The sequence below is a fragment of the Podarcis raffonei genome, chromosome 14 (genome assembly GCF_027172205.1).
Source record: "Podarcis raffonei isolate rPodRaf1 chromosome 14, rPodRaf1.pri, whole genome shotgun sequence".
Classification (NCBI taxonomy): Eukaryota; Metazoa; Chordata; class Lepidosauria; order Squamata; family Lacertidae; genus Podarcis; species Podarcis raffonei.
This window is the reverse complement of record NC_070615.1, coordinates 38,677,365-38,701,689: the sequence shown is the minus strand read 5'-3', so window position 1 is coordinate 38,701,689 and position 24,325 is coordinate 38,677,365. Positions and strand designations below refer to the sequence as shown.

Genomic DNA, 24,325 nt, shown 5'->3' with positions numbered 1-24,325 from the left:
TGGGCTATGTCAGCACTGTTTCTTTAAAAAAATATTCTGGTGGATCTAGTGTAAATGAAGAAAATAGTTCAGAATAAAATGATTTACCATGCCTTTCCTAACACCAAATCACTTCCATTGGCAGTTCAGAAGCAATGTCCATTCTTCAAGATGCTCCAGCTTGTTGTCTGCCTCTTCTCAAGTTCACAGAGATCTACGAGAAAAAGTAGGTCTGAAAACGGCATGCCAAATTACTTAAGAAAACCAGTATATTCATAACTCACTACTTTTATGATAGTAGTTTTAGAACACGTTCTCTATACCAGGAGTAGGGACCTCTCCTCCTCCCCCCCCCTCCACTTCATTAAAGTTTTTAAATATTCTGTTTTTTTAGGTTTGGACACAAGTTAAATGTATCAGACTTGTATAAAATAACTGACGTCGTAGCCATCCGCGATCAAGGCAATGGAAGACTTGTATGTCTTTTACCCAGTAGTCAAGCTAGACAGAGCCCTTTGGGGTCTTCACAGTCTCATGATGGCTCTTCAGCTAACTGTAGTCCTATCATATTTGAAGAACTGGAATATCATGAGCCCATTTGCAAGCAGCACTGCATTAATAAAGATTTCAGGTAAGAGGTGTTTTTCAGATCCTTCCATCTTCCTCTGTAAGTGAACTCTGGAATTGAAATTGGAGCGCATATATATATTATATTATATTATATTATATTATATTATATTATATTATATTTATATTATATTTATTTTATATTATATTGCTGTTGCTGCATTTCTCATACTGATTTGTGTATCTCAACATATTAATATGTATTACCCCAGGAACCACTGGAGGGCAGAATATATATATTATATATATATATATATATATATATATATTATATATATATATATATATATATATTATAATATATATATAGAATATATATATATATAAAAGTTATATATATATTCTGCCCTCCAGTGGTTCCTGGGGTAATACATATTAATATGTTGAGATACACAAATCAGTATGAGAAATGCAGCAACAGCAATATAATATAAAATAGATTAGAATCTCAAGAAACAGAAGCAGTCGTTTCAGCCCAAACCATAAATTTGGGGAAATAACCACATCTTAATCTGATGTCTTAAAACAGATCCAACAGTCCCTGGCATTATAGGGAGGAAGTTCCATACCTAAGCATTATGGTTTAATAAAACTTCTTAAGTGTTCGGGGTTGTTGGGTTTTTAAGGGAATATCTCTACAGAACTGTCCGGCATATATTACTCTCCTTTAATAGCTGTGAAGCAACATTATCTGTGGGGTTACATCAGCTTCCTGAACTGTATAAGATCTTTGAAAGAAGGCAAATCCATGCCCATGTGGAAGAACCACTAATCTGCTTAGGTTATACTATAGCGATGACTCCAGTTTAGACTAGTAGCTGTTGGCTGCAAAAGTCCATAAGACAAATCTTCCACAGTAGCAAATTAAGAGTGGCAGCTTGCCAAAACTCTGGGCTGTATATATTACTTTATTGCCTTACCCCAGTATAAAACTGTTCAATGTTTTCTTATTTCTCTAGTGAACATGACTTTGATCCTGATTCCTACAAAGTTCCCTTTGTGATTTTGTCTCTTAAGACCTTCGCACCGCAAGTTCATAGCTTGTTGCAGACCCACGAGGGGACAGTGCCGTTACTGAGGTAAAATAAGGTTCCTTAGCCTTTGTTTGAATGTTCAGTAATGAGCTGAGTTATATCCCCCCTTTTTTTTCCTCTGTAGTGAAAGGGATCCTTGGATAGATTGCTCCACCAACTCCCTCCACTAGGCAAGTTAGAAATGGTTCATCACTAAGAGAAAGCACCTCCTCCAGTCCCCATTCCACTTGAGTGTCTCTGTAGTTAAGATTCTGAGCTCTCTTAAGGATAATAATATATATACATTTTTTTAAAAAAAATCCAAATTCAAGATTAAATAATTAAGTATTAAATATTGAAACGCGCCAAAAGTCAGGTCCGTCTGCTTTGTGACCCCCAATAGCACTGGTTACAGGTGAAAGGTGAAATTCTGTGCAGAACAAAAAAGCCATCTTCCCTTTAGGCTACTTGGAATCATTCTCACTGCTTAACCCCTCCTCCCCTTCATTGGTTCTCTCTGACTCCTCACATTGAGGGGTTACCCTGGTTGCTGAAGGGGCTCTGAGTGACAAGAGAAGTCTGTATTAAATGCTGGCTGTATTTGGACAATTGTATTCAGCAGAGGTGCTATCTTCCAAAGATGTGTTCTGAATTCTGCTCTTGCACAATACAAATACATAACCGCAGAGCGCATACTGCCTAGTTCAGAGCAATCTGAATATTAATATTTGTCTTCAGCATGTAAGAAACTGCAGATAACTAATTTTGAATTGCTGCCTATCTTTACATTTTCTTTCTTATCTCTGATCTGCAGATACTTTCCTCTTGGCTAAGTTCCTGGTTGTGTCCTTTATTCCATGCTTGTGCCCTTTCTTTCCTCCATCTCTTGCCATCCACACTGCTCCCTTCAGTTGTTTTAAGGAGTGTTTGAGAATACAGGCTTCGGTTTCTAGATGTATCCTATGTGCCACGGAGCCTCGATGCCCTTTGTAGGAATTGCTGTTGTAATTCACTGTAGCTGAGCAGTGCATGTGTTGTTGAATTCTAACACACAAGGATGTGTGCTTGTGGTCTTGAGATCAAGACTCTTATGGGAGGTCAAGCATGCAGACAGAGGCATAAGATGTTACTTATCTAAAGCTCAGTTGGTTTCATGTCAGAGGACTTCATTTGGTGGCAAGAAGTGAAATGATTCATCCATTTCATGGACATGTATGCCGTGAATGCTGCAAAATCACACAAGCTAGATTTTTCAAGTAATGAATCATGCAAAAAGTCCCAAGTTCAATCCCTGGCATCTCCAAGGAATGATAGCAATGTCCCCTGTCTGAAACCCTGGAGAGCTCCTGCCAGTCAGTGGAGACGATACCAACCTAGATAGACTACTCTCTTGACTTTCCTAAATGTGTAGCAACTCTCTTTGTGATCCTTAGGTCATAAAATGCATAGCACCATCTGCTGACCTATGGCAACCCTGCAACAGTTTTTTCAGACCCATGTCTCCAGTTCCAAATTCCTAGATTGCTGTCGGGTAGTCAGCTGTAGGTTGCGTCAAATTAAGGTCATGACAGCAAGTCACCTTTAATATCAACCTGCTTTTCTTACTTGCAGTGTAAACAGAGACTTGTTAATGCCTGTTTGCACCTGTTATGTGACAAGATTGACCAAAGGTTTCGTTACAAGCGAGCAGTCTGGTCTAACGCTTTTTATATTATGTCGGTCTCTTTTGCAGCTTTCCTGACTGCTACGCTTCAGAATTCAGCAATCTGCAAATGGTGCAGGAAGGCCAGGGAGGTGTTCCTCTGGAGCATCTCATCACTTGCGTCCCTGGTGTGAATATTGCCACTGCACAAAACGGCATCAAAGTTGTCAAGTGGATTCATAACAAGCCACCACCTCCCACTGCAGGTGCATATTTCACTCTTTTATGCATCAGTCTTTTGTGTTAGTTTCTTGTGACTGATTTGCTTGGGAACTTGTGGTCCTCCAGATCTTGGTGGGTTACAACTCCTGTCATCGCTAGCTAATGACCATGCTGGTTGGGGCTGATGGGAGTTGGGAGTCCAGCAGCTTTTGGAGGGTCACAGGTTCCCTATTCCTGACTTAGCATATAACCTAGAATTTAGATATGGGATAACCAGCACAGTGCCTGTGTGCACCAGTATGTTGCCAGAGGGCTGCCGCAGTGCCTCCCAGGCTATCTGCTGCACCAGATTACAAGAAAAGAGGATGAAAATGCTCTCACTGTGTCCCTCCAGTTGCTAACAGTTCCTTAATAAGTCTTTGCTAAACATGCCCACTTCCATGATGGGACAACAGCAGGGCTTTGAATTGGCTGGACCAGGGAGAGGAGGATCATTGTTGACTGAGCTATGCATGTATGCGCATGGAATAGAGAAGAAAAGAAGGAATGATGGAGTGATTTTGGGGAGGAGAGAGAGACAAAGTGGGGTGGATGGAGCCTTGAGGGGAGCAAAAAGATGTATGATCATGGCAGGAAGAGAGGATGAGAACTGTATTTGATGGATGGGGTGTGGGAGGCATGTATGGAGAGAGTACCAAGGGGAGGTGGGAGTATTCATGAAAGAGATTGGGGAGTGAGGGGTGTTTTTTTTAAGATGTCTTGCTGCCTTCTGGGTGTTCTGTTGAACAGATTGCTGTGAGTTCAGATGAGTGGTTTTGATTCTAGGGTTCAGACTATGACTTCCATTCCGTTCCTTGAGCAAGCTTTGCCTTTCAAATGACCATTCAGCTTGCAACAGAAAACAAAATAGTAGCTGTGTGTTCTGGAATTCAGACCCCACTTCTGTGAGGGAAGGAAAATTCCCACTCAATGCCTGAAACCCCTTTTGGACATATCAAGTTTGCCTCTCTGCAATTCCAGCCACAGTTCATTTTTTTGCTTTGTTGTGACACGAGCTTGTCTTCAGATAGTGGCCTTTTTCTTTTTGTCACTTTGTAATTAGTTTTTAGTCTGTGGAGACGTGATACTTCCCCCAAATCCATGGTGTTCCTGTTCTGATTTACTCCTAAGTTTGCCTGTAGTTTTCATCATACGTATTCCATTTATGTCCCTTACCTCCTAAGCCAGAGAGTTCTTGTTGTCCCCCTCCCCCATTTTTAGAGCCATGGATTCTACGTTCTACAAGCCCTGTGGGTAACCCACAACTTATTCAGTTCAGCAGAGAAGTGATTGATCTCCTTAAAAACCAGCCGTCGTGTATCATGCCTGTCAGTAAATTCATCCCAACGTACCATCACCATTTTGCAAAGCAATGTCGTGTGTCTGACTATGGGTGTTCCAAGTTAATGGAGTTGCTGGAAGCAGTGCCTCATGTGTTGCAGGTGAGTTCAGTCTCAATTTTATTGATGTGCATGTTTTCATGAGTGACGAGTGTGAGTTCACATAAAAGGCTAGCTTTAACTGCAGTAAAAATCCTCATTTTGAAGTTAAGGGTGGTGTGTCAGGATAACAGCAGTGAAGAAGAGTTCTCTGGTGCCTTCCACAGTCTTCAGGGATATTGTAGATCCCCTCTTTAAGAAGCTGGTGTTGAATTTTAATTTACACAGGACAAGCAAGTTTCTGTTTTTACATTGTCGATTGTTTGGAAGGGATTCTCTTACCCTTAATCTTTTGGTATGTAGCTTTACTGCTGTGACCCAGGACATCAAGGGCATTTGCATCTGTCCAGGTTGCATGCCAGAAGATGAGATTGGCAGCTCTATTCCAATATGTATCCTATGTTGGCTATTGCCCACCACCTGGAAAGCTTTGCCATCGCCTCACCTTGCCAGTTGTCTTCTCAAGCTGCTTAATGGCTGTTGGAGTTAACAGAGCACCAGCCCTGTCTGGTACCCTCCACACATTGTTGGGCTCCCAGCTCCCATCATCCTTGGCCAGAATGGCCTATGGTCAGCCTGTAGCCCAAAACACATCTGCCATGTGTCATGAACTGGTTGGGCACAGAGAAATGGTCAGAGGAACCTGCTGGGGAACCCTCAAGGGAAGAAGGCTCAGAGCCTGGGGAGTGGTGGTGGGACATTGAAGAGGGAGAAGACTGGGAGGGGAAGAGGTAACAGGGATTCAGCCCTTGAGCCATGTGTTGGACCCCCTTGTTTTAAATAAGTAAACCTTTTGCCAATACCTGCCACTATTTGTTAATATTAATTTGACTTCTTACCTGTCCCAGAGGGGTTCCTACAATGTAAAAATACAGTGCCAAGTTTGACTGCAAGAGTTGCTTTACTGGACAATGTGGAGATCCAGGGAAATGTCATTACTGGTGTGAAGAAGCAATAGGGGCCAAGCTTGGTGTGCAGATACTTATTCTCATGGCATGTGGCTGTAAATAAGCTCAGATGCGGCAGTGTTTTGACTGTGGGAGTCACATACTTCATCTAAAATGTGGTGTCTTTTTCCTTCCAGATTCTCGGGATAGGCACCAAGCGTTTGTTAACCTTAACGCATAGGGCCCAAGTGAAGCGATTTACTCAAGACCTGTTTAAGCTTCTCAAGTCCCAGGCCAGCAAGCAAGTGGTTGTGAGGGAGTTCTTTCAAGCTTATCATTGGTACGTAAAGAGAACTGTGGCATGTGCATAGCCTGTGTTTACACATTGACACATCAAAGCTTTTTTTAAAATGAGAAAAATTAAAGACTTTGAGCTTCAGGGAAGTAACATTTCCCCTTCGAAGGGGAAGGAGCAGCTTTCTCCTTTCCAAAGTCAGAATCTGAGGAGCAGAAACAAAAGCCAACTTGGGGGGGAGGGGTAAAAAAAGGCTGATGTTAAATCTTATGAAGTTGGCCAATCCTAAAGGCAGGCAGGATGATGCACTTGGTGGTTTGCTGTATGGATTCATGGGGGACACAAACTTTGGCTTGTTAACCACGACCTACTCTTCCCTTCCTGGGTCCTCTGGTATATTTAAAGAATACCTAGGAATGGGGCAGGATTTTCCCTTGCACTAAAGTTTTCCAAAAGTTCTGTTAGAAACTTGCAATAGAGAAGGAGAAATCTTGAGAACTTTCTGATCAAAAGTCTGAAATGTCTAGAGAAACACTTAATGATACTGATTTTTAAACCCCGGCAATCCCAGGGCCTGCTCCTAAGTTTTACTCAAAGTAGACCCATTGACATTGATGAACTTACTCATCTTCATTAACTTCAGTGGGTCTAATTCTGAGTTGAACACTTCCCGTTGCCTCTCGTATTATTCATATCTTCATATGGAAGCAATGGAAAAGGTGCTGGATTGTGCCTTTTTCTGTTCTCGTTTACCCTAAATACCTTTAATGTGAATTCACTTCTTTCCATCCCATTATCTAGGTGCTTCTCAAAAGACTGGGACGTGACAGAATATGGAGTGTGCGAGTTGGTGGATCTCATATCAGAAATTCCGGACACAACAATCTGTTTGTCTATGCAAGATAATGAGATGGTAATTTGTATCCCCAAAAGAGGTACATCCTCGTTTTAGGAACTTAATCCTCTTCCTTTTCTTTTTTATAACACACGGGTCAGACTATAGTTGGTGCCCTGGTGACAGGTATACTTTTGGCTTTTTTGTGAATGAATTGAAGTTTATGGTGAGCAGCAGGTAGAGACTTGGAGCTGTGTTTTGATTGGGGAATTCGTATATCCTTTTATTTAAAGAAAAGATCACAGGGTAGTTTACATGTAAATACAAACAGAACAGAATGCAATTTAAACAAAAAATTCATATCCAAACTCTCTAAAAAGTTGCAGAGAATGAAGAGCATTTTTGCGTGACACCTAAAGAACGTAAGAGCCCCCCGGCCAAGGATTCTATTCCCTCAGGTGCCTTGAGCCTTAAGAGTAAAGATGCTTATGACCTGATGCAAAATAAAAGTTATATATTGTTGTCATTCTGTTTCATACCTCTCTTCACCATTAAGTCCCAGAACAGGTTACAGCAATTTGAAAACAAAGTGTTAGAAGTCAGTTTTGAAAAATGACAATCAGTTCCTAAAAATTCAGAATGTGTCTTGAGAAGCATAGTGGCCAAGCAGCACTCTGCCCACCTGTGATTCCCAGCCACTGGTTTTCAGAGACATAATGCTTCTGACCGTGAAGGTGAAGCAGAGCTAACTGTGGCTAGTAGCTGCTGTGTTCTGGAGAGCACTCCTTTAAACTAGCAGTTGAGCTGGAATAGAAGTTGCTGGGAGAGTGCTAAAGTATTGGTCTTGTTGCTTTTACTTTCCCTTAGTTTTGCATCTCTTCTCTCATTTTCAGAACGTACCAAGGAAGAAGTTGAAAGGACAAAGCAGTTCTCCAAGGAGGCAGTGGACTTGTTGCGCCACCAGCCCTATTTCCGCATGCCTTTCAATAAATTTATCCCATTCTATCACCACCACTTTGGGCGCCAGTGCAGACTTGCCTATTACGGATTTACCAAACTACTTGAACTCTTCGAAGCCATACCAGATGTCCTGCAGGTAGGATCCAGATACTCTGGGGTCCTCGTCCATCCACACTAAATAACCTTTCTAGCCTTATTGAGTTGTGCTCAGTGTTTGGGGAAAACTCTTGTTGCCTGTAGAACTGAGCCTTGTTTTTAGAGTGGTTACTGGGTGCTATTGCACTTACACGGGCAAACTTTGGAAGTAAACCACCTTTTAAAAAAGCCATTCAACTGTTTGTGTTAACAATTGGCGGGGGAAACTTATTAATTAATGGTATTAAAATTCATGGTATTTCAACACCTCCTGGAAAGAATTACAAGTGAGAGGGGGGGAGCCTTCATATTGCTAATACAGTCAAACCTCATTCTGTGTCCGCCTCTGCTTCGGCGAACGTCCGTGGCAAACCCGGAAGTACTAGAATGGGTTGCTTCCAGGTTCACCGCATGCACAGAAGCGGCACTTCAATGTGCATCATTTTTGGGTTGCGGCAGGGCCTCCAGAACGGATCCCTGCCGTAACCCGAGGTTCCACTGTGCTCCATTTGTGCATTGTAAGTACTGCCTTCCCCAGCCCCCCCCCTAAATATTTCCATTAACCAAGCTGACTTCTACCCTCAGGTGCTGGAATGTGGTGAAGAGAAAATCCTTGCACTAACAGATGCGGAAAAGGTCAAAGCTTTAGCTGCCCAGTTTGTGAAATTGCTCCGATCTCAGAGAGACAAATGCCTTATGATGGCAGATGTGCTCACTGAATACGCTAAAACATTTGGCTACCCGTTGCGTCTCCAGGACTACGATGTTGGCTCTGTTCCAGCTCTGATGCAGAAACTTTGCCATGCTATCAAGGTATATTTTAGCACGACTTGGCATGACAAATGTAGATTTGGTGGGGAGTGAGGGAGCGGCGTAGAGAGGGAGAGAGCTGTGTTGCTCAGATACATGATGAAAAATAATACCAAGATCTTAAATGACTGGTACTTCTCTCTGTGTAAAGTGCAGTGTAAACAATATGGATGGTGGTTTTTTAAAAGAACTCGTGTTCGTTTTCAGTCTAATTGGATCACTAGAGAAACCCAAGAATCTCAATTAGAATGAGTTACTAATAGATTCCCCCTGTCCCTGCCGGAAATGATCACAGCCTCAGGGGCACACAGCAGAATGGAAGATTAAGTGACAGGAAGCTGATGCTTTGTCAAAAGCTATGAAAAGAGCACATCAGGTTAATCTGTTAAAACAGCCATTGGTTGCAGCAGATTTTACAGACAAAGCTACTTCGATATGATTTGTAGCTACACGTTCTTCCAAGGAGGCCTGGGGGATATGTTGTGCGATAGGCTAGGCTGATGCAGGAGTGTTTGTAGTCAACCCAGGAAGTTTCGTGGGGATTTGATCTCTCATCATCCCAAATCCAACACTCTCAACAACACCACAGTGGTGTACTAGAACCCTTCCAGTGCGCCATCTAAAATACTGTAACAGCTTGCTTTTTAAGAAGCAAAAACCATGAAGAACATAGTTGTGGTGGGCAGCTTCATGTAGAGAGAAGTGGCCCTTCAAATATCCTGGTCCCCTCCAAATGAGGAGCAGCTGGAAGTGTCCAGAGAAAGGGCCTTTGCAGCAGTGGCGCCCTGATTATGGAATATCTCCTCCTACCCTAGCTTGCTGGGAACAAAGTTATGGTCTTTTTTGTGCCAGGTGAAGATTTCTCATTCTAAGATCTTCACATCTTTAAGTTCTGCTTTGTTAATGTGTGATTCACTCTGGTTGTTTTTCGTTTAGTTTTTTTTTCTACTGTGGTTTTGCTGTTTCAATTTAATGCTCTTGTCTGCCTTTTATGGGGTTTTTTATTTTTATTGTTAGCCACCCAGGGGGCATTGTTAATTGGGTTATATATAGGTGATGTAAATAAAACAGTGTGCAGAATGCTGCTTAAAGCTGACTGCTAAACAGCAAGATCCCTTCTTAAGGCTGCAGTGTGTTAGCAGCTTTTGCCTTGCGCATCGGTGTAACTGGATTTCCCCACCCACCACCATTTTTATTCAAACTCCTCCAGGTCGTTGATGTAGAATCTGGTAAACAGCTCCAGCTTATAAATAAAAAGTCTCTCCGGACCTTGGCTACCCAGCTTCTGGTGCTTCTGATGACCTTGGATGAAACCAACTTTGTTTCTGTTGAAGAGCTTAAAAGGCATTATGAAACCACCCAGGGCGCTCTCCTGAATCCATGTGAATATGGCTTCATGACGTTTACTGAACTCCTGATGAGCGTGCCTTATCTCACAGAGGTAAGGGAGAAGAAGGCTTGGCTCCTAATGCCCAGCATAGCAGTTGTTTGTCCCCATGCTATACCACTGGTCTTGGGTCACATCTGCACTGTAAGCTTAAAGCACTATGATACTACTCTAACAGCCATGGCTTCCTCCAAGGAATCCTGGGAACTGTAGTTTCCTCTCATAGAGCTACAACTCTGAGTGGTTTAACAATCGGGCTCTCTTCCTAGGGAACTCTGGGAATTGTAGCTCTGGGGAGGGAGTAGGGGGAGTCTCTTAATAACTCTTAGCACCCTTAACAAACTACAGTTCCCAAGCTTCTTTGTGGTAAGCCATAACTTAAATTGACATAGAGCTTTAAATGTATGGTGTGGATGTGGCCTCACTTTTGTTATTAATTAGCAATTCAGGGCCTAAAATAAGCTACTATAACGGAAAGCAAGGAAATTGAGCAATTGCTGACCAGAGGCCAGGAAACCCAAGGTCACAGTCAAAGAGATAAATGGAGGAGAGTAATGTTAGTGGAGAAGGAGTAACAGCAAATGTGGAGCAGTTGTTGAAGGTACTTTGAGGTTTTGTGGTGGTGCAGACATACATTAACGGCCTATTAAATGAATTTCGGAATGCAAGAAGCTGCTTTAAACTAGACCAGGCTATTCACCGCAAGAAGCTGCCATATGAGTCAAGCTATTGGTCCATCCAGCCCAGAGTTACCTACACAGACTGGCAGCAGCTCTCCAGAGTTCCAGGCAGTTCCATCTCTCTACCCTACCTGGAGATTCCAGGGATTGAACCTGGCACCTTCTGCATAGAAGGCAGTGCCCTACAGCTGAGCTACGGCCTTTCACCCATTTAGTTCAGTATAGTCTTGGCTGGCAACAGGTCTTCAAAGTTTCAGGCGGTGGACCATTCCCATTCCCTGCTTACATCTGGAGATGTCAGGGATTGCACCTCTGCCCACTGGGCTTAGATTACCCTTTCGGGAGCAGGTGTGAGAGCTCAAGTTAACAGGCAGCATTGAAAACAAGGAGAAATAAAATTGGACAGCAGAAGAGTCAGCTGAGAAAAAGAGACAGCTATTGTATGTGCAGACAAGGATTCAGTTTGTGGACATAGAAGACAGATCAAAGGAAGAGAAGGAAGGGTCCCTGTGGATTAGGAATCTTTGCAGCAGCTGCTGCTGCTGCTTAGTTCTAAGTGCAGAGACTTGTTCCCTCGGTTTCCTATCCACAATCCATTACGCCGTACCCTGAATAGAGTGCCTTGTTAAATTGCCCTTCAGTATGTGGCCTCCAACAACTGGAAGAAACTTAAGATTGTTCCCTCCAGTACAAGGGGCAGGGTGACCTGGACTCAAAGCCGCTGATCATTTACTGTACCTTGCGCGGAAGTGACAGCAACTGGATTTGCGTACAGCCTCTGATGATAATCTTAGAGTCCAGGTCGCTTTATATTCCAGCCTTAATGTAACTGAAATGAGGCACTCGGGCGTTCTCAAGTAAGGATTGCAGCCGGTGACTCACATGAAGCTTTTAATTACGGCTTCTTGCATATACAGAACAACCTAATGTTTTAGTAACTGTATCACGTGTGTTGGATTTGTTTTTAAGTGCAACTCCAAACCGAATTGCAATTAAAATGAAGAGCGGGGTAAAAAATGTGCTCAAGGATGTTCTTTTATTAAATACTCTGCAATGCCCAAGGGTTGGAAGACTTCATATGCGTGGTTTTCCCTCCCACAGGTTTTTGTTGATGGTGAGGCAGAATATGTCAAGCTCACAAGCCTGTATGTTTTTGCCAAGAAAGTGAGGTCTTTGCTTCATACCTACCATTACCAGCAGATCTTCTTTCATGAGTTCTCAACAGCTTATAGCAAATACACGGGTGAAGTGTTGCAACCCAAAGCATATGGCTACAATAATCTCGAAGAACTCCTGGGAGCAATTCCACTGGTTTGTAGCAGTTGTGTTTTTCTTTTTAGCAGTAGTACTTAATTGAATCCTTAGGTCCCTGTGTGCAGTTTAATCGGTGCTTTTTAATATAGATGTGCTCTTGCGAAGTCAAGACAGGTGATTTGAAGACTAGGATTGCCTGGCTTTGTGCTGTGAGCCCTCCTCAATTCAAAAGGGAGGAGAAACTGGGAAATGGGATTTTCCACAGCTTCAGAATGTTCAAATATTTTACATTTCTAAATGTTCGCCATTTAGACAAGCGCTAAGCAGGCCCCACCCCAACCTCTTGCACTCAGTGCTTCCACGTTAGACCTTCCTGCCTTCAGCACAGAGGTCTTAAAAAGATATTTTAAGCATTCAGGTGAGAATGTTTCGAAACCTCCAGTTGGGAGTGTTCCTGCTGTGGAGAATCATGGAGAAAAGTCTTAAGTTCATTCTTCTGAATGTGCTTAGAACAGAGGCTTTCAACCTTTTTGAGTCCACGGCTCCCTCGATCAACTACAGTCTTTCTGCGGCACCCCTGTGGGGCTCAGGAGCCCAGTTATGTCACCCCTTGCCTGCAGATCTGGCAGCCTCTCACCTTTTTTGAACACCCTTGTGGAGTGTTCCCTCAGCCTCCTCCCCCCTCTCCTTGGGAGTCCTCCAGGCAACCGCTTCTGCCGCCCATGCCCCAAAGAGAGGTACCTCCTCACACTGCCCCACAGGGGCCTGGGAAGCACCCCATGGCCAAAGGCACCATTCACCTGGGGAGCTTGTAGCCAGGGCTGCTGCAACAAACAGTTGTGCAAGCCTTTGGAAGGCAGAAAATACAAGAGGGCGTCAGAGGAGGGAGGGAAGGAAAGAGCGACAGAGGCCAGTGTTGCCCGTGGCACCCCTATCATTCAAGGTACCCAGGGTGCCACGGCACACAGGTTGAAAACCACTGGCTTAGAACAAAGGCGAAGGACCTCTGTCCTGTGGGCCAGATGTGGCCCACCAGGCGTCCCCCATTTGACCTGCGAGGCCATTCTGGGCTCATAACGGAAGGACTTGGCCAAAAGGGACTTTGCAGGTGCTGCCCTCTATGCAGTGCTTTCTTAGCACCCAGAAGCCAGCTGGAAAGCTCATGGTTTGGGAAGCACAGTGCACTGGTTTGCGCAAGCCCTTTGAACTCTCTCCTCCCTCACCCTCATGGGACCAACTTCAACAGGTGCCAGTCACCTGGTGTCAAATGATAGACAGGTGGGGGTGGGGCACCCAAACCCTACCCTGGCCTTTGAAGCTTGGGATAAAATAATTTTTAGAACCCACCCTATTGCTGTAACTCCTAGTTTGTTTTAAATTGCTATTAAACTCCCCCCCCCCCAATTGGGACCTTATAGTGGAGTGTAGGGAAGAAATCAAATAAATGATATGATCAAAGTACTCGTAATCCTTTCTTAGTTGACATTTTGTTTAGTCAAGCGGGTGGGGTGGCGGAGAGAATATTTAACAATTGTTGGAATCTGGCCTAATATTGAATGTAGTTCACGAGGGAATACCAGAAAAGAAAGAGAAGAAAAACAAGTCAAAATAGAGAGTTTTGCTGAGTTCAGTCATCTTACCTCAAACATTGTCATTATTGCCTTCTAATTAGGTGGTCTGGATAAAAGGTCATGGTCATAAGAGAATTATTGTCCTTAAGAACGACATGAAAAGTAAGTAATCCCTGGTTAGAGATAACTTTTAAAAAAACAAATACTTGAGTTACTGGTGAGCATATTTGCCCAAGGGAAGCATCGCTCACCGTCTTCCCTTCTCATAGCTCGTTTTAGCTTGCCTGGCCTTCCTCTTGCCGATGGTGATGGACAAGCTACAGAGACAGCAGAAGCAAGTGAATCCTTGGAATTAAAACTAGAAGCATCAGATTCCGGTAATTGCTGTACATCAGGGGTCAGCAAACTTTTTTAGGAGGGGGCCGGTTCACCGCCCCTCAGACCTTGTGGCAAGCCAGACTGCACACACACACACACACACACACACACACACACATACACACACGGCGGAGGGGGCTTCTCTCTCTCCCCCTCCCCCCCTTTCCTACCTCCTCCGCTGCTCTGCCTGCAGTTGGGAGCCGGTGGTGGTGGTGGCACCTCTCCTTTCCTGGCCAGCTTTCCGATGCACGGGGCCAGCAGACACACAAAGCTCCAGCCGAAGCCCCATGGTGCACCCGTCACGATGTTCACAGCGTGACCATCGATGAAGAGGCCGGCAGGTGGGTGATGAGTCTGGGCCACACTGAGGCTTCAGATTGGCTGGCATCAATCAAATTGGCTGGCATCAACCAGCTCCCTTCCTCCGCAGGGCAGGGAGGGAGGAGGCGCCGCCGCGGTTTGGGGGGGTGGAGTAGGAGAGGGGAAATGTTGCCCAAAAAACATTGCAGAGAAATGAGCAGAAAAGAGATGGGTTGCACTCAGATGCAAACTGATTGCTTGGAAAAAAGCCCTGAAGAGCAGGGGACTTGGGCAACTGTGGGAAGGCAGGGACCTTCAGTCCTTGCAACTGCCTCACTGGGCCAAGACCTACTGGGAAGAGTTGTTGGGATCACTAGGCCTGCACAGTTTTGGTTTCTTGGAATAGAGTTGTTAACTTCACTGACATGAGTTGTTTTTTATTGCTGACCTTCTCCTGACTCCTTGTAGTGAGTTACAATTTCTCCTCTCTGGTTTTTCCTGCAGTCTCTAATTCGACTGAGCAAGAGCTGCTTTGCCTCACAAATATGTCGCCCGTGGATCTGTTGTGTGAGCCTGTCCCTTCCTGTCTGCCTTCCCCACAACTGAGACCAGACCCAGTCATCCTTGTACCGGCAGATCTCATTCAGTTCGAAGAACATCCACCAACCCTTTCAGGTAAAAATGAGTGTGCTCTTAAAGGAGGTCTGTCCTTGGATGTTCTGACCAGTAGCTGCTTCCAATAGGCCATTCTGCCTTTGTTTCAGGACCTCCAAAATCATTGGACTTCCCTTCCAGTGCGGGGGCGGGGGGGCAAGTACTGCAATTGGAAGCCTAGTCTATAAACGCAGCAAAATGCTTTGTTTGAATGCATAAACTTCTCATGTATATAATGCCAAAATACCAGCAATGAAATACTTCTGTGTTGTGAGAAGTTAATTGGTAGAATTCACAGCCCTTTAGCAATCCCCTTGAAAGTAGTAGTGAATGCCATTTCACATCGATTGTCTCCACTTTTCGAAAGTTACCTTGTTTAGAGTAGCTCAGTACACTAGTCTGCTTCCCACCCTTAGTTCAAAAGGCCTAAACAAGTTTCTCCAGGGATGGAAGTGTTCCATATAACCACATCCAACTCCAGCTTGCACATGCTGCTAAGATAACACACATCCCTATTGGAACAACTTTTTTCTCCAGTGAGTTTTGGCAGCCTTAGTTTACCGCCAGATCTCACAGCTTTCCATACTGGACTTCAGAACACCAGGATCCAATATGTAACAAGGACCACATCCTGTTTGCTTGCATTTCTAGCCAGTGGCAGTCAACGTTCATGTATTCCACATAATGTAAATAGTGCTTTGCTCAGGCAATGCATCCTTTCATTGAAGGAGACAACTTGCTGCCTTTGTGCACAGATCAGATGCATCTGAAAATAATTTTGCTCTGAAAACTTCATGGTATCGCTTTCCTTTTTAGAGATGATTGTTTTAACGAAAGAGGAGGAGAATGCTGTTAGTCCTTTGAGAGCTAAAGAAGAGGCGAGCCACTTACATGCTGCTTGTAAAGCTGCAGAAAATACACCAGCACCTCCCTGCCCTTCAGTTGAACCGCAGCTGAGCAAAGAAGCCATGGACAGCCCAGTCAAAAGGCAGCATAAAAACAGAGTGAAGTTGGCAGCAAATTTTTCACTTGCACCTGTAACCAAGCTTTAAACTATGTCGTGTTGTGAGAGGCAACGCATTGTCAGACTGCACAGAAAATGAAGCTATTGGCTACCCTTTATATTTTAAATCACAGATGGGACGGGGGGCGGGCGGGTGGTCACTTGTGTTTATCTTTGTCACTGTTGACTACCTTTTGTGAGATTTTTGTTCAGTTTACACTGAGTTCAGCTGGGCAGGTATTTTTATTTGAAACTTCAAGCATTAAATGTTTTACTGTTCCTTTTTACATTCTGTCGAATGTCAGGAAAAAACTAGCAAATGCTAAACTTGGAGTGGGATGGAATTTGAGTTTCTGAAACCTCATCACTGATGTAAAGCCTTCATATAGCATATGAATCTACAGGCAATTTTTAATGTGCGTTTTCCAGACAGGTAAGAATCAAATGCATCGTCTGTCTTGGCAAAGCAGCCTATTGGGAACTTTATTTTTAATAAGTCATTAGATTGGAATAAAACCTGCAGTGGGCATCTTCAGGGTTAAATTGGTGAGAGCAAAGCCTAGGATTTTTTCTGATGACTTGTAATTGTCTCTTGTCAAAAGATGACTGTAGAGCATGGCTAGGGAACCTGTGGCCTTCCAGATGTTGTAGACTACAGCCCCAGCCAGCATGACCTGTGGTCAAGGATGATGGGTGTGGTAGTACAATAACATCTGGAGGGCCCAAACTACCCATTCCTGCTGTAGAGGATTACATTGATTGATTACAACCCCCCTTTTAAATGCTTTCTGTAATCAGTTCCACTGTGGAATCTCGTAGGAAGGTGAGGATGTTTTTAAGCTTCCCTTTTATTGAGCGCTCCAAGTTGATGCTGTTCTGGCTTAGGAAAAGCAAGTCTTTGTGTTTTGCATTTTGAAGTCAACTTTGAGGTGCTTCTTGCAGCATCCGCCGATGAGATTACTGGGAGTATTTGAGATTTCAAATATTCATTTAAGTGTACATACGTTATAAATCACAGCAAGGGGGTTTAAATGAGCTTTTTTAAAGATGGAAAGTAATGATTCTACTTCCGTTTGCACAAAAGTATGAGCAGCACATGGAAATGCCAAAGTTACGGTGCTTTTCCTCATTTTAAAGATCCAGTAAATGGGAAGCTTAATGTGAGTCAGCATGTTTTTAACTGTGTCTGGTCTTTATTCTGATGTTTACTTTGAGTGCTCAAACCTGCTCTTGTGTGTGGTTTTTTCCCTTCCAGTCCCTATAGTGGCATTTCTGTTGGTGTTTGGAAAGGCAGGCCTTTGTCGAAGGAGGCAAGTCAGTGGAGTCCTTCTACTTTCTTTTTTATAGAGAGCTAAAATGTCTTCTGACCAAAGCTTTTATACCCCCCGTTGGGTAAACTTGGCACTTACAATGGGTTGTATTTGCCAGGCAAGGATTCTTAATTGCTCGTCAGAAAGAAGGAACCTATAGCAAAGGTTTCCACTGGCTGAACGGATATGTGCGTACAAATAATATTTTTGAAATGTGTGTGAGACTGAAAAAGCAGCCTTAGATTTCACAGCCAGCAACTGAAAAATGCCACTTGATGGCTATAGACAACCTATTTTTAAAATGAGAAGAAATGGATTTTGTTTTTAAAAAGTGTTTTTTAAACAAAGCCAAGTATTAAACAGTACAGTACTAAATAATGATATAGCCATTACGAATGCAGAGAAGGACTGGAAGATTTTTTGATATCATGGCAAGGCACAGTGTGTTTGTGTGTGTACATCCTTATGTTTCCTCTACAGAGATGGGGTTTATAGGAGTGATTATTATTATTTTTTTAAAAAAAGAAGAATGGAACCATTTCATGACTTTAATTGTGAGGACATCTTCCATTTACCTTATGTGTTGCTTGCATAAAACAAAGACCTGACCAATTGGGGCCTGTCATGCAAATGCAAAAACAGTCATCATTTTGAGCCACAGTTGCAAGTCATCTATAATAGACCCAAGTTTTGGTGAAAACTCAAGGAGAAATAACAGTACTGTTGATGTACCTGGAATACAGGTGTGGGTTGTGCCACCTGTAGAGAATGAGAAATCTTTCTGGAGTCATGTGTAATTCTGACCTAAATCGCTGTATGAAAGTTATAGACTACCTTTTGGGGAGTTTGTTTTTCATTGTGTGAAACCAGCTAATTTGGGGGGGGGGGTTGTTTTTGTTTTTCTACGAAGGCTTGAAGAAATAATGTGACTGGACTGATTTGAAAAAGAATTAAGGGAATGAAATTATTTCATTTACACTTCACTAATTTTGATTTCTTGGTTGTTTTAAAAAATATCACTGAAGCCCTCAACTTATGCACTCTCAAGGAGACAAAGCTCGCCTTTCTCCTCTGTTGTCTTCTCCCATTTGGACAGTTTTGTGGCTCGAGTGCTGTTTTGTGTGTTGGGACCAAACAGTTGTCAATAAAATTTCCAAGCAAGCATGCAACCTTGTCAGTTTTGTTTTTTTAAAAAAATAAGCACTAGGCCGGATTAAAGCCACCTCTGCACAGCAGAAACCCCACATTCTTAAAAAGTAAGAGGCCAGCTGAAACTCATGATCACTGGGATGGTCTTCATAACTGCAGAGTTAGTCCTATGTGGAGCAAGCCCATTGAACTTACTGAGCGCTACTGACTTAGACCTACTGACTGGGAGTAGAACTCTGTTGGATAAAACACAAGATTAAGCACAAGCGATTTCAGACACTCTGAATTTTGCTTTGAATGGCCACTTGTGCAATGCATGCCATGCATCCCTGCCATTTCTCACCATTTGCATTTGTACATGCGGTGAGCTGCTGAGAGTCCCAAATCCTCTGTGGGCTTTTACTGAGTGAACCGATGTAAGAGCACATGCTGCATAAAACCACAAGAGTCTGACAGATGACTGGTCGGTAGACTACCAACTGCCTTGTCCTATTTACAATATTTATTCATTATGTAGATGCTAAAAGGAGCTGCCATGCCATGTTTTTATTCTGCCCACGGGAGCAAATGCTGTCTTGTCAACGGAAAGAAGTGTGGAGTGCATCCTATTCTACGCACAGACTATTAAAATTGCTATTCTACATAATACTTGGTATGATTTTCTATTTCACAGCTGGCAGAGGGTGTGGGGGAGTGTCTTCCTCCCCATATACATATCTTATATACACACAGATCTATATATAAGGATAAAAAGTGGTACCTGCCTGTTACCTGTGAGCCCTCTCCCTAGTATCTGTCTGTCTCTCTTTTTCCTATACCAGTCTTTCCCTCTCCTGAGATACAGTTATACTTAGATATATATATATATACTCCTTGTCTTAAACCTAGGCATGCTCACTGAGTGATCCGTGCAACAGTGAAGGAGTCACCGACAGGTACATTCAGTACACGACAGTTACTGTAAAAAAACAGTACAGGAAACTCTACTATCAAGATATCTGGATGCTTAAAGTCCTCTTCCGTCCACAGTTTTCCCGTCTGTTGGGTTGAGTGCGTAGGGGGCGGGGGGGAGCCGGTGCCCCGTGATGAGGGAGCTACATGATGGCGCACTGGGTGGTGCCGCAACAATCCTTAATGATAGCAATTCCTGCTTTCGCAATGGTGGGCTTGTTTGGAGGAAGAGGAGGGGGCTCAGCCTTCTTCTCTGCTGGCGTACCTGTGGTCGGCAGAATGGAGAACATCTTTAATATCCTAGGCTGGGGCTTTAAAATAATGTATCTGCTGGAGCAGTGTTGTTGTTTAAAAAAAACACAAACCCCACTGTGCATGATGGAAAGTTTTGGGTAAATTGTTGCACAGTTAAAGTATACTGTATAAAGGTAAAGGGACCCCTGACCATTAGGTCCAGTCGTGGCTGACTGGGGTTGCAGTGCTTTACTGGCTGAGGGAGCCGGCGTACAGCTTCTGGGTCGTGTGGCCAGCATGACTGAGCGCTTCTGGCGAACCAGAGCAGCACACGGAAACGCCGTTTACCTTCCCACCAGAGTGGTACCTATTTATCTACTTGCACTTGACATGCTTTCGAACTGCTAGGTTGGCAGGAGCAGGGACCGAGCAACGGGAGCTCACCCCGTCACGGGGATTCAAACTGCTGACCTTCTGATTGGCAAGCCCTAGGCTCTGTGGTTTAACCCACAGCGCCACCCGCGTCCCTAGTATACTGTATAGTCTTCCCTTAAACCAATGACTTCCCTTCTCTTTCCATGGTTCACTTTGCATACCAAACATCCCTGCATACGTTACATTAACTAAACTATTCAGTAAACCATTGTTACAGCCATCAAAACTTCTTAACACTGTTGAATTGATCTTAATGCTACCAGCGTTTTTAAATGAACACCATTTTCACCCATATATTCAAACATTTTCCAGTCTTCTTTAAACATATATTCTCTTGTTCTCTTATTCTATATGTTAAATCTGCAAGTTGTGCATATTCCATCAGCTTAAGTTGCCGTTCTTTGGTTGGGACCTTGCTCGTTTTCCCGTTTGGGGCTAACAAGACACGAGCCGCAATAGTAGCCTACATAAATAGTCTTTTTTGACTCCTGGGAATTTCCCTCTGAATTATTCCCAACAAAAAGGACTCTGGTTTTTTTGGAAAGGTACTTTAGGTTGTTTAAATGAATATTTTGAAATGTAAATTAGAAAATTCAATAAAAATTATATAATATAAAGTACATAGTCTTCCCCAAATAATCCTGGGGACTGAGCTATGATTCTCAGCACAAACTACATCTCCCAGGGTCTTTTTTTTGAGGGGTGGGGTGCAACGCCACTTCAAATTGGCTTTAAATATATGGTGTGGATGTGATCTCACTGCATGCCAGCTGCCTTCTTGGAAGGAACAGAGAAAAAGTGTGCATGCAGGAGATGGAATGGGTGCCATGGAGTCTTCATGGTTTGCATTAAAGCTGCTATCCAATCCTTACATTAGCTTTATGCAAACCATGAAGACTCTGCAGCTCATTGTTAGGGAGAGCTTCACTAAAGTCTTTGGAAGAGTTTTGAAAACTCACTAGTTGGAGATCGCACGGCTTTGTCTAAGGGTTTCAACTTGATCCGGAGGAACTCCGCCATCTCCTTGTCTTCCTCCTTCTCTCTGTTTCGAAGCAAAAAATAACAAAATTAGCCAGTGGGCTTGGGGTGGGTGGGAACCAGCAGCTTTTATATTTGTTTTAATGTAACTGAGAGATGCAATGAAAAGTGATGATCAGCAGAAGTTACACGACAAATAAGGGGAAACTGACTTGTACTAAGTCATTGGAAGGTGGTGGACGTTCCTTCACAGCAGGTTTCAAAGCAGTGGTTGGAAGGCCCATTTTTGTCATGGATGGTTTAGCTGAAATTCCTGGATTGCAGCAGATTGGAGTACATGATCCCTGAAGTCGCAGCAGAGGCCGATTTAGGGAAGCATGGCCAGTTTGGCCGCACTGGGCACCAAGCCGAGAGGGCTCCACAGGGGATGTCGCAAGAAAAGACAAACAATGGGGGCATAGCTGTCAACTTTTCCCTTTTCTTGCGAGAAATCCTATTCGGAATAAGGGGAAAGGTGACAGTTATGAATGGGGGGTGCTGGATTTTGGCATCACACAAGGCTCTGCTGAAATTTGAAAAGTCTGCCACTGCTTCTAACTCTATGGTGTTATGATTCTATGCTTCTATGATTTGTCTGTCTAGTTCAACATTGTTCACACTGGCTGGCAGCACTTCTCTGGGGGGTTTTCATGCAAGAGACACTCCCAGGCCAACTTGGAGATGCTATTGAACCCGAGGCCTGTATTGTGTTATAGGAATTCTAAGGTCTCATATATATAAATCATATGTTCATAAATTTAAAAGGCAAACACATAAGTATACAAACTACGTGTCTGAAATAGTACAGAAGAGCAATCCTGAAACCATTCTGACTCTCCCAAATTGACCTCAATTGTTTCTCTGCAAGAAGGAAGGAAATGGGAAAAACCTCCCCATTGTCTCTTTGCTCACAAATAGTGTCTTAATGGTGTGCCTTTGTATGAATAGGGTGAGCCTGTGACCTGGATTCAGGAACTGAGTATTAACCATCACAAAAGAATGGCCAGGATGCCCAGGTAAAAGCAATCAGTGACTATTATCAGGTATCCTGGCAGACAGGTGTTCTGCTGTAGACTGCCCATTGATGTATGTATGATGTTTTGGGGGTGGTCTTGAGCTACAGGGGAGGCAATTTTCAAATGTCTATATAAGAGCTTGCACACCATTGTTCTGGGTTCCTCTCCTCCCTCCCTGCATGGGGTGAGCGGGGGACCCTGTTGCAACAGTTTAATAAAGATCATGCTTACTAGCTGCTTTGCTTCTCAGTACTCTCTGGTTGGCCTCTGTTACTTTCTCCTACCAATAGAGAACCTACTTAAGGACTCTCTACAGGCTCTTAGATACCCCATAAGGGAAAGGGAGCAGTATTTTCTTATAACAGTTGCGTGCAAATGCTCTCCCACTGAGCTAGGGCCCTTGCCTAAATAAAAATAGGAAGGAAAAGTGTGGAGTGAGAAACCAGTAAAGCACTAGTATAAAAGCAAATAATAACAAGAATTCAAGGAATTTATATTGGCAGAAACAGAGTCCTAACTTATGGGTCGGAGAGGCCAAAGACTGAGCCTAGGACCTTCTGCATGCAAAGTAGATACCTTCCACTCAGTCTATGGCCCTTCTTTATCCCACAGTCTTTCTTGCAAATGCAAGGGTGTTATGTACTGAAGTTCTCACCCTGGGCCAGCAGGGGGATACTGTAGATAGTTATGCAAATGAAGAATCAAAAGCGACGTTCAGTGATTGGATAGTTTTAGAAAGTGGCTACAGTAACGTTGTACTGGAGCTCTATATAAGCAGGCTGACTGAGCCCTTCAGCTCAGTTCTGTTCTGGCCTGTGAATAAACAAGAACTGTTTGAAGAATCACTGTGTCGTCTGAAATGTTCACCCACAACTTAACAAAGAGTATATGCGCAAGTGCTCTGCTCAAGCATAGGGGTTCAATGAACAAAGTATATTGTCTACACGCTCCAGGATTTCAGCTGGCCTGGGAAATATGTTTATCTGGAGATGCTATGGGGGATCCTTCTGCATGTGATGGAAGATATGCTCCTCTGCTGAGCTACAGCTTGTGCTTGTTGCTTTTTAACCGTTGCTTTTTCTGTAGTTTTCGTGTTGGGAACCGACTGGCTGTTTAAAGTTCAGGTTGTCAGCTGCCATAGAAGCTTGCATGTCAAAAGGCAGAGTATTGGTTAGTTTGTAAAAGGGCACCACAGGCAAAAAAACAAAACAAAACTGAGTCTCCTCCCAGTCTTGGAAACAAGCCATTCTCCCATGCAATTACCTTAATCTCTCTACTTCGGCGTCATCAACAAGGAAGTCTCTTTTCTGCACCAGTTTGTGGATCTTCTGAATCAATTCGTCTTCCCTTTGCTTCTGCAACTTTGTCTTCTCTTTTTCTGCTCAAAAGACAGTGGAGGTAAAAAAAAACAAGAAGAGGAAGGAGCAGATTGCAAGAATACACTTGTTTGAATTTTCTTCGGATTCTGCCCGATTTTGTGCTATAGGGATGGATACACAGTGCTTTTTTCCCCAGGGGTGCTTAAGGGCACACAGTACTGGCACCTTTTTTTTTCTAGAAGAAAAGTACTGGTTAAAAGAAGTTTCAAATAAACTTGGCATTTGAAAGGAGTTGTTTATTACCAACTTAATCTCCTGGCCATTGCCGGCTTCATCTCCTGTTCAAAATTCAGGCAATAAATCTACACACAAACCCCCAGGAACAGGATGGGAACACTTTGTAAGCTGCCTTTAAGGAAGTAAATACTTTGTGTACCTTTTGCGACTCAGGTAGAAAACAGCCACCAGGAGAGCTATAAATTACTCTCGGACTCAATAGAGTGTGTTTGTGCAGGGAGAGGTGTAAATATTTTGCAATGAGACGCAATGATGCTTTGAATGAAGAAGAAAAAAGGTCACTATTTTGGACGGAAGAACTGGGCACAATCCAAAGGGGTGTTGCGCATGTTTTGTGATTTTAAATCTCTGCTGGGGTTCTCTCATCAAAGAGTACTTGCCCTAAACCTGGATCCCAGGCATGCGGGGAATTCCCCATTATTTCATTTTTAACTACACCTATAGCATTTTCTGTTTTAAAACAATTACAATTAAAAATAATAATAAC

The 24,325-nt window shown here is 43.4% G+C and overlaps 2 protein-coding genes across 7 annotated transcripts in view; one reads left to right on the top strand and one right to left on the bottom strand.

Moving 5' to 3' along the window:
- The window catches only part of MARF1 (meiosis regulator and mRNA stability factor 1), a 39,437-nt gene extending 20,848 nt beyond the window's left edge, over positions 1-18,589 (top strand). For all 6 annotated transcript variants that reach the window (XM_053364004.1, XM_053364002.1, XM_053364003.1 and 3 more), the window contains 15 exons: positions 125-205; positions 374-610; positions 1,566-1,685; positions 3,352-3,527; positions 4,744-4,964; positions 6,046-6,188; positions 6,945-7,078; positions 7,872-8,074; positions 8,659-8,886; positions 10,094-10,324; positions 12,052-12,261; positions 13,877-13,937; positions 14,045-14,152; positions 14,958-15,128; positions 15,924-18,589. In XM_053364004.1, the coding sequence (XP_053219979.1) occupies positions 125-205; positions 374-610; positions 1,566-1,685; positions 3,352-3,527; positions 4,744-4,964; positions 6,046-6,188; positions 6,945-7,078; positions 7,872-8,074; positions 8,659-8,886; positions 10,094-10,324; positions 12,052-12,261; positions 13,877-13,937; positions 14,045-14,152; positions 14,958-15,128; positions 15,924-16,159 (2,560 nt within the window). In that variant the 3' untranslated portion in view covers positions 16,160-18,589. The remainder of the gene's footprint in view (positions 1-124; positions 206-373; positions 611-1,565; positions 1,686-3,351; positions 3,528-4,743; positions 4,965-6,045; positions 6,189-6,944; positions 7,079-7,871; positions 8,075-8,658; positions 8,887-10,093; positions 10,325-12,051; positions 12,262-13,876; positions 13,938-14,044; positions 14,153-14,957; positions 15,129-15,923) is intronic.
- A 460-nt stretch (positions 18,590-19,049) lies between these two features.
- Positions 19,050-24,325, bottom strand: part of BMERB1 (bMERB domain containing 1) — a 38,157-nt gene continuing 32,881 nt past the window's right edge. Inside the window, exons 4-6 of the mRNA XM_053364023.1 lie at positions 23,486-23,600; positions 21,149-21,231; positions 19,050-19,785 (exon numbers count right to left, since the gene is read on the bottom strand). Coding sequence (XP_053219998.1) covers positions 19,664-19,785; positions 21,149-21,231; positions 23,486-23,600 — 320 coding nt within the window. The 3' untranslated portion in view covers positions 19,050-19,663. The remainder of the gene's footprint in view (positions 19,786-21,148; positions 21,232-23,485; positions 23,601-24,325) is intronic.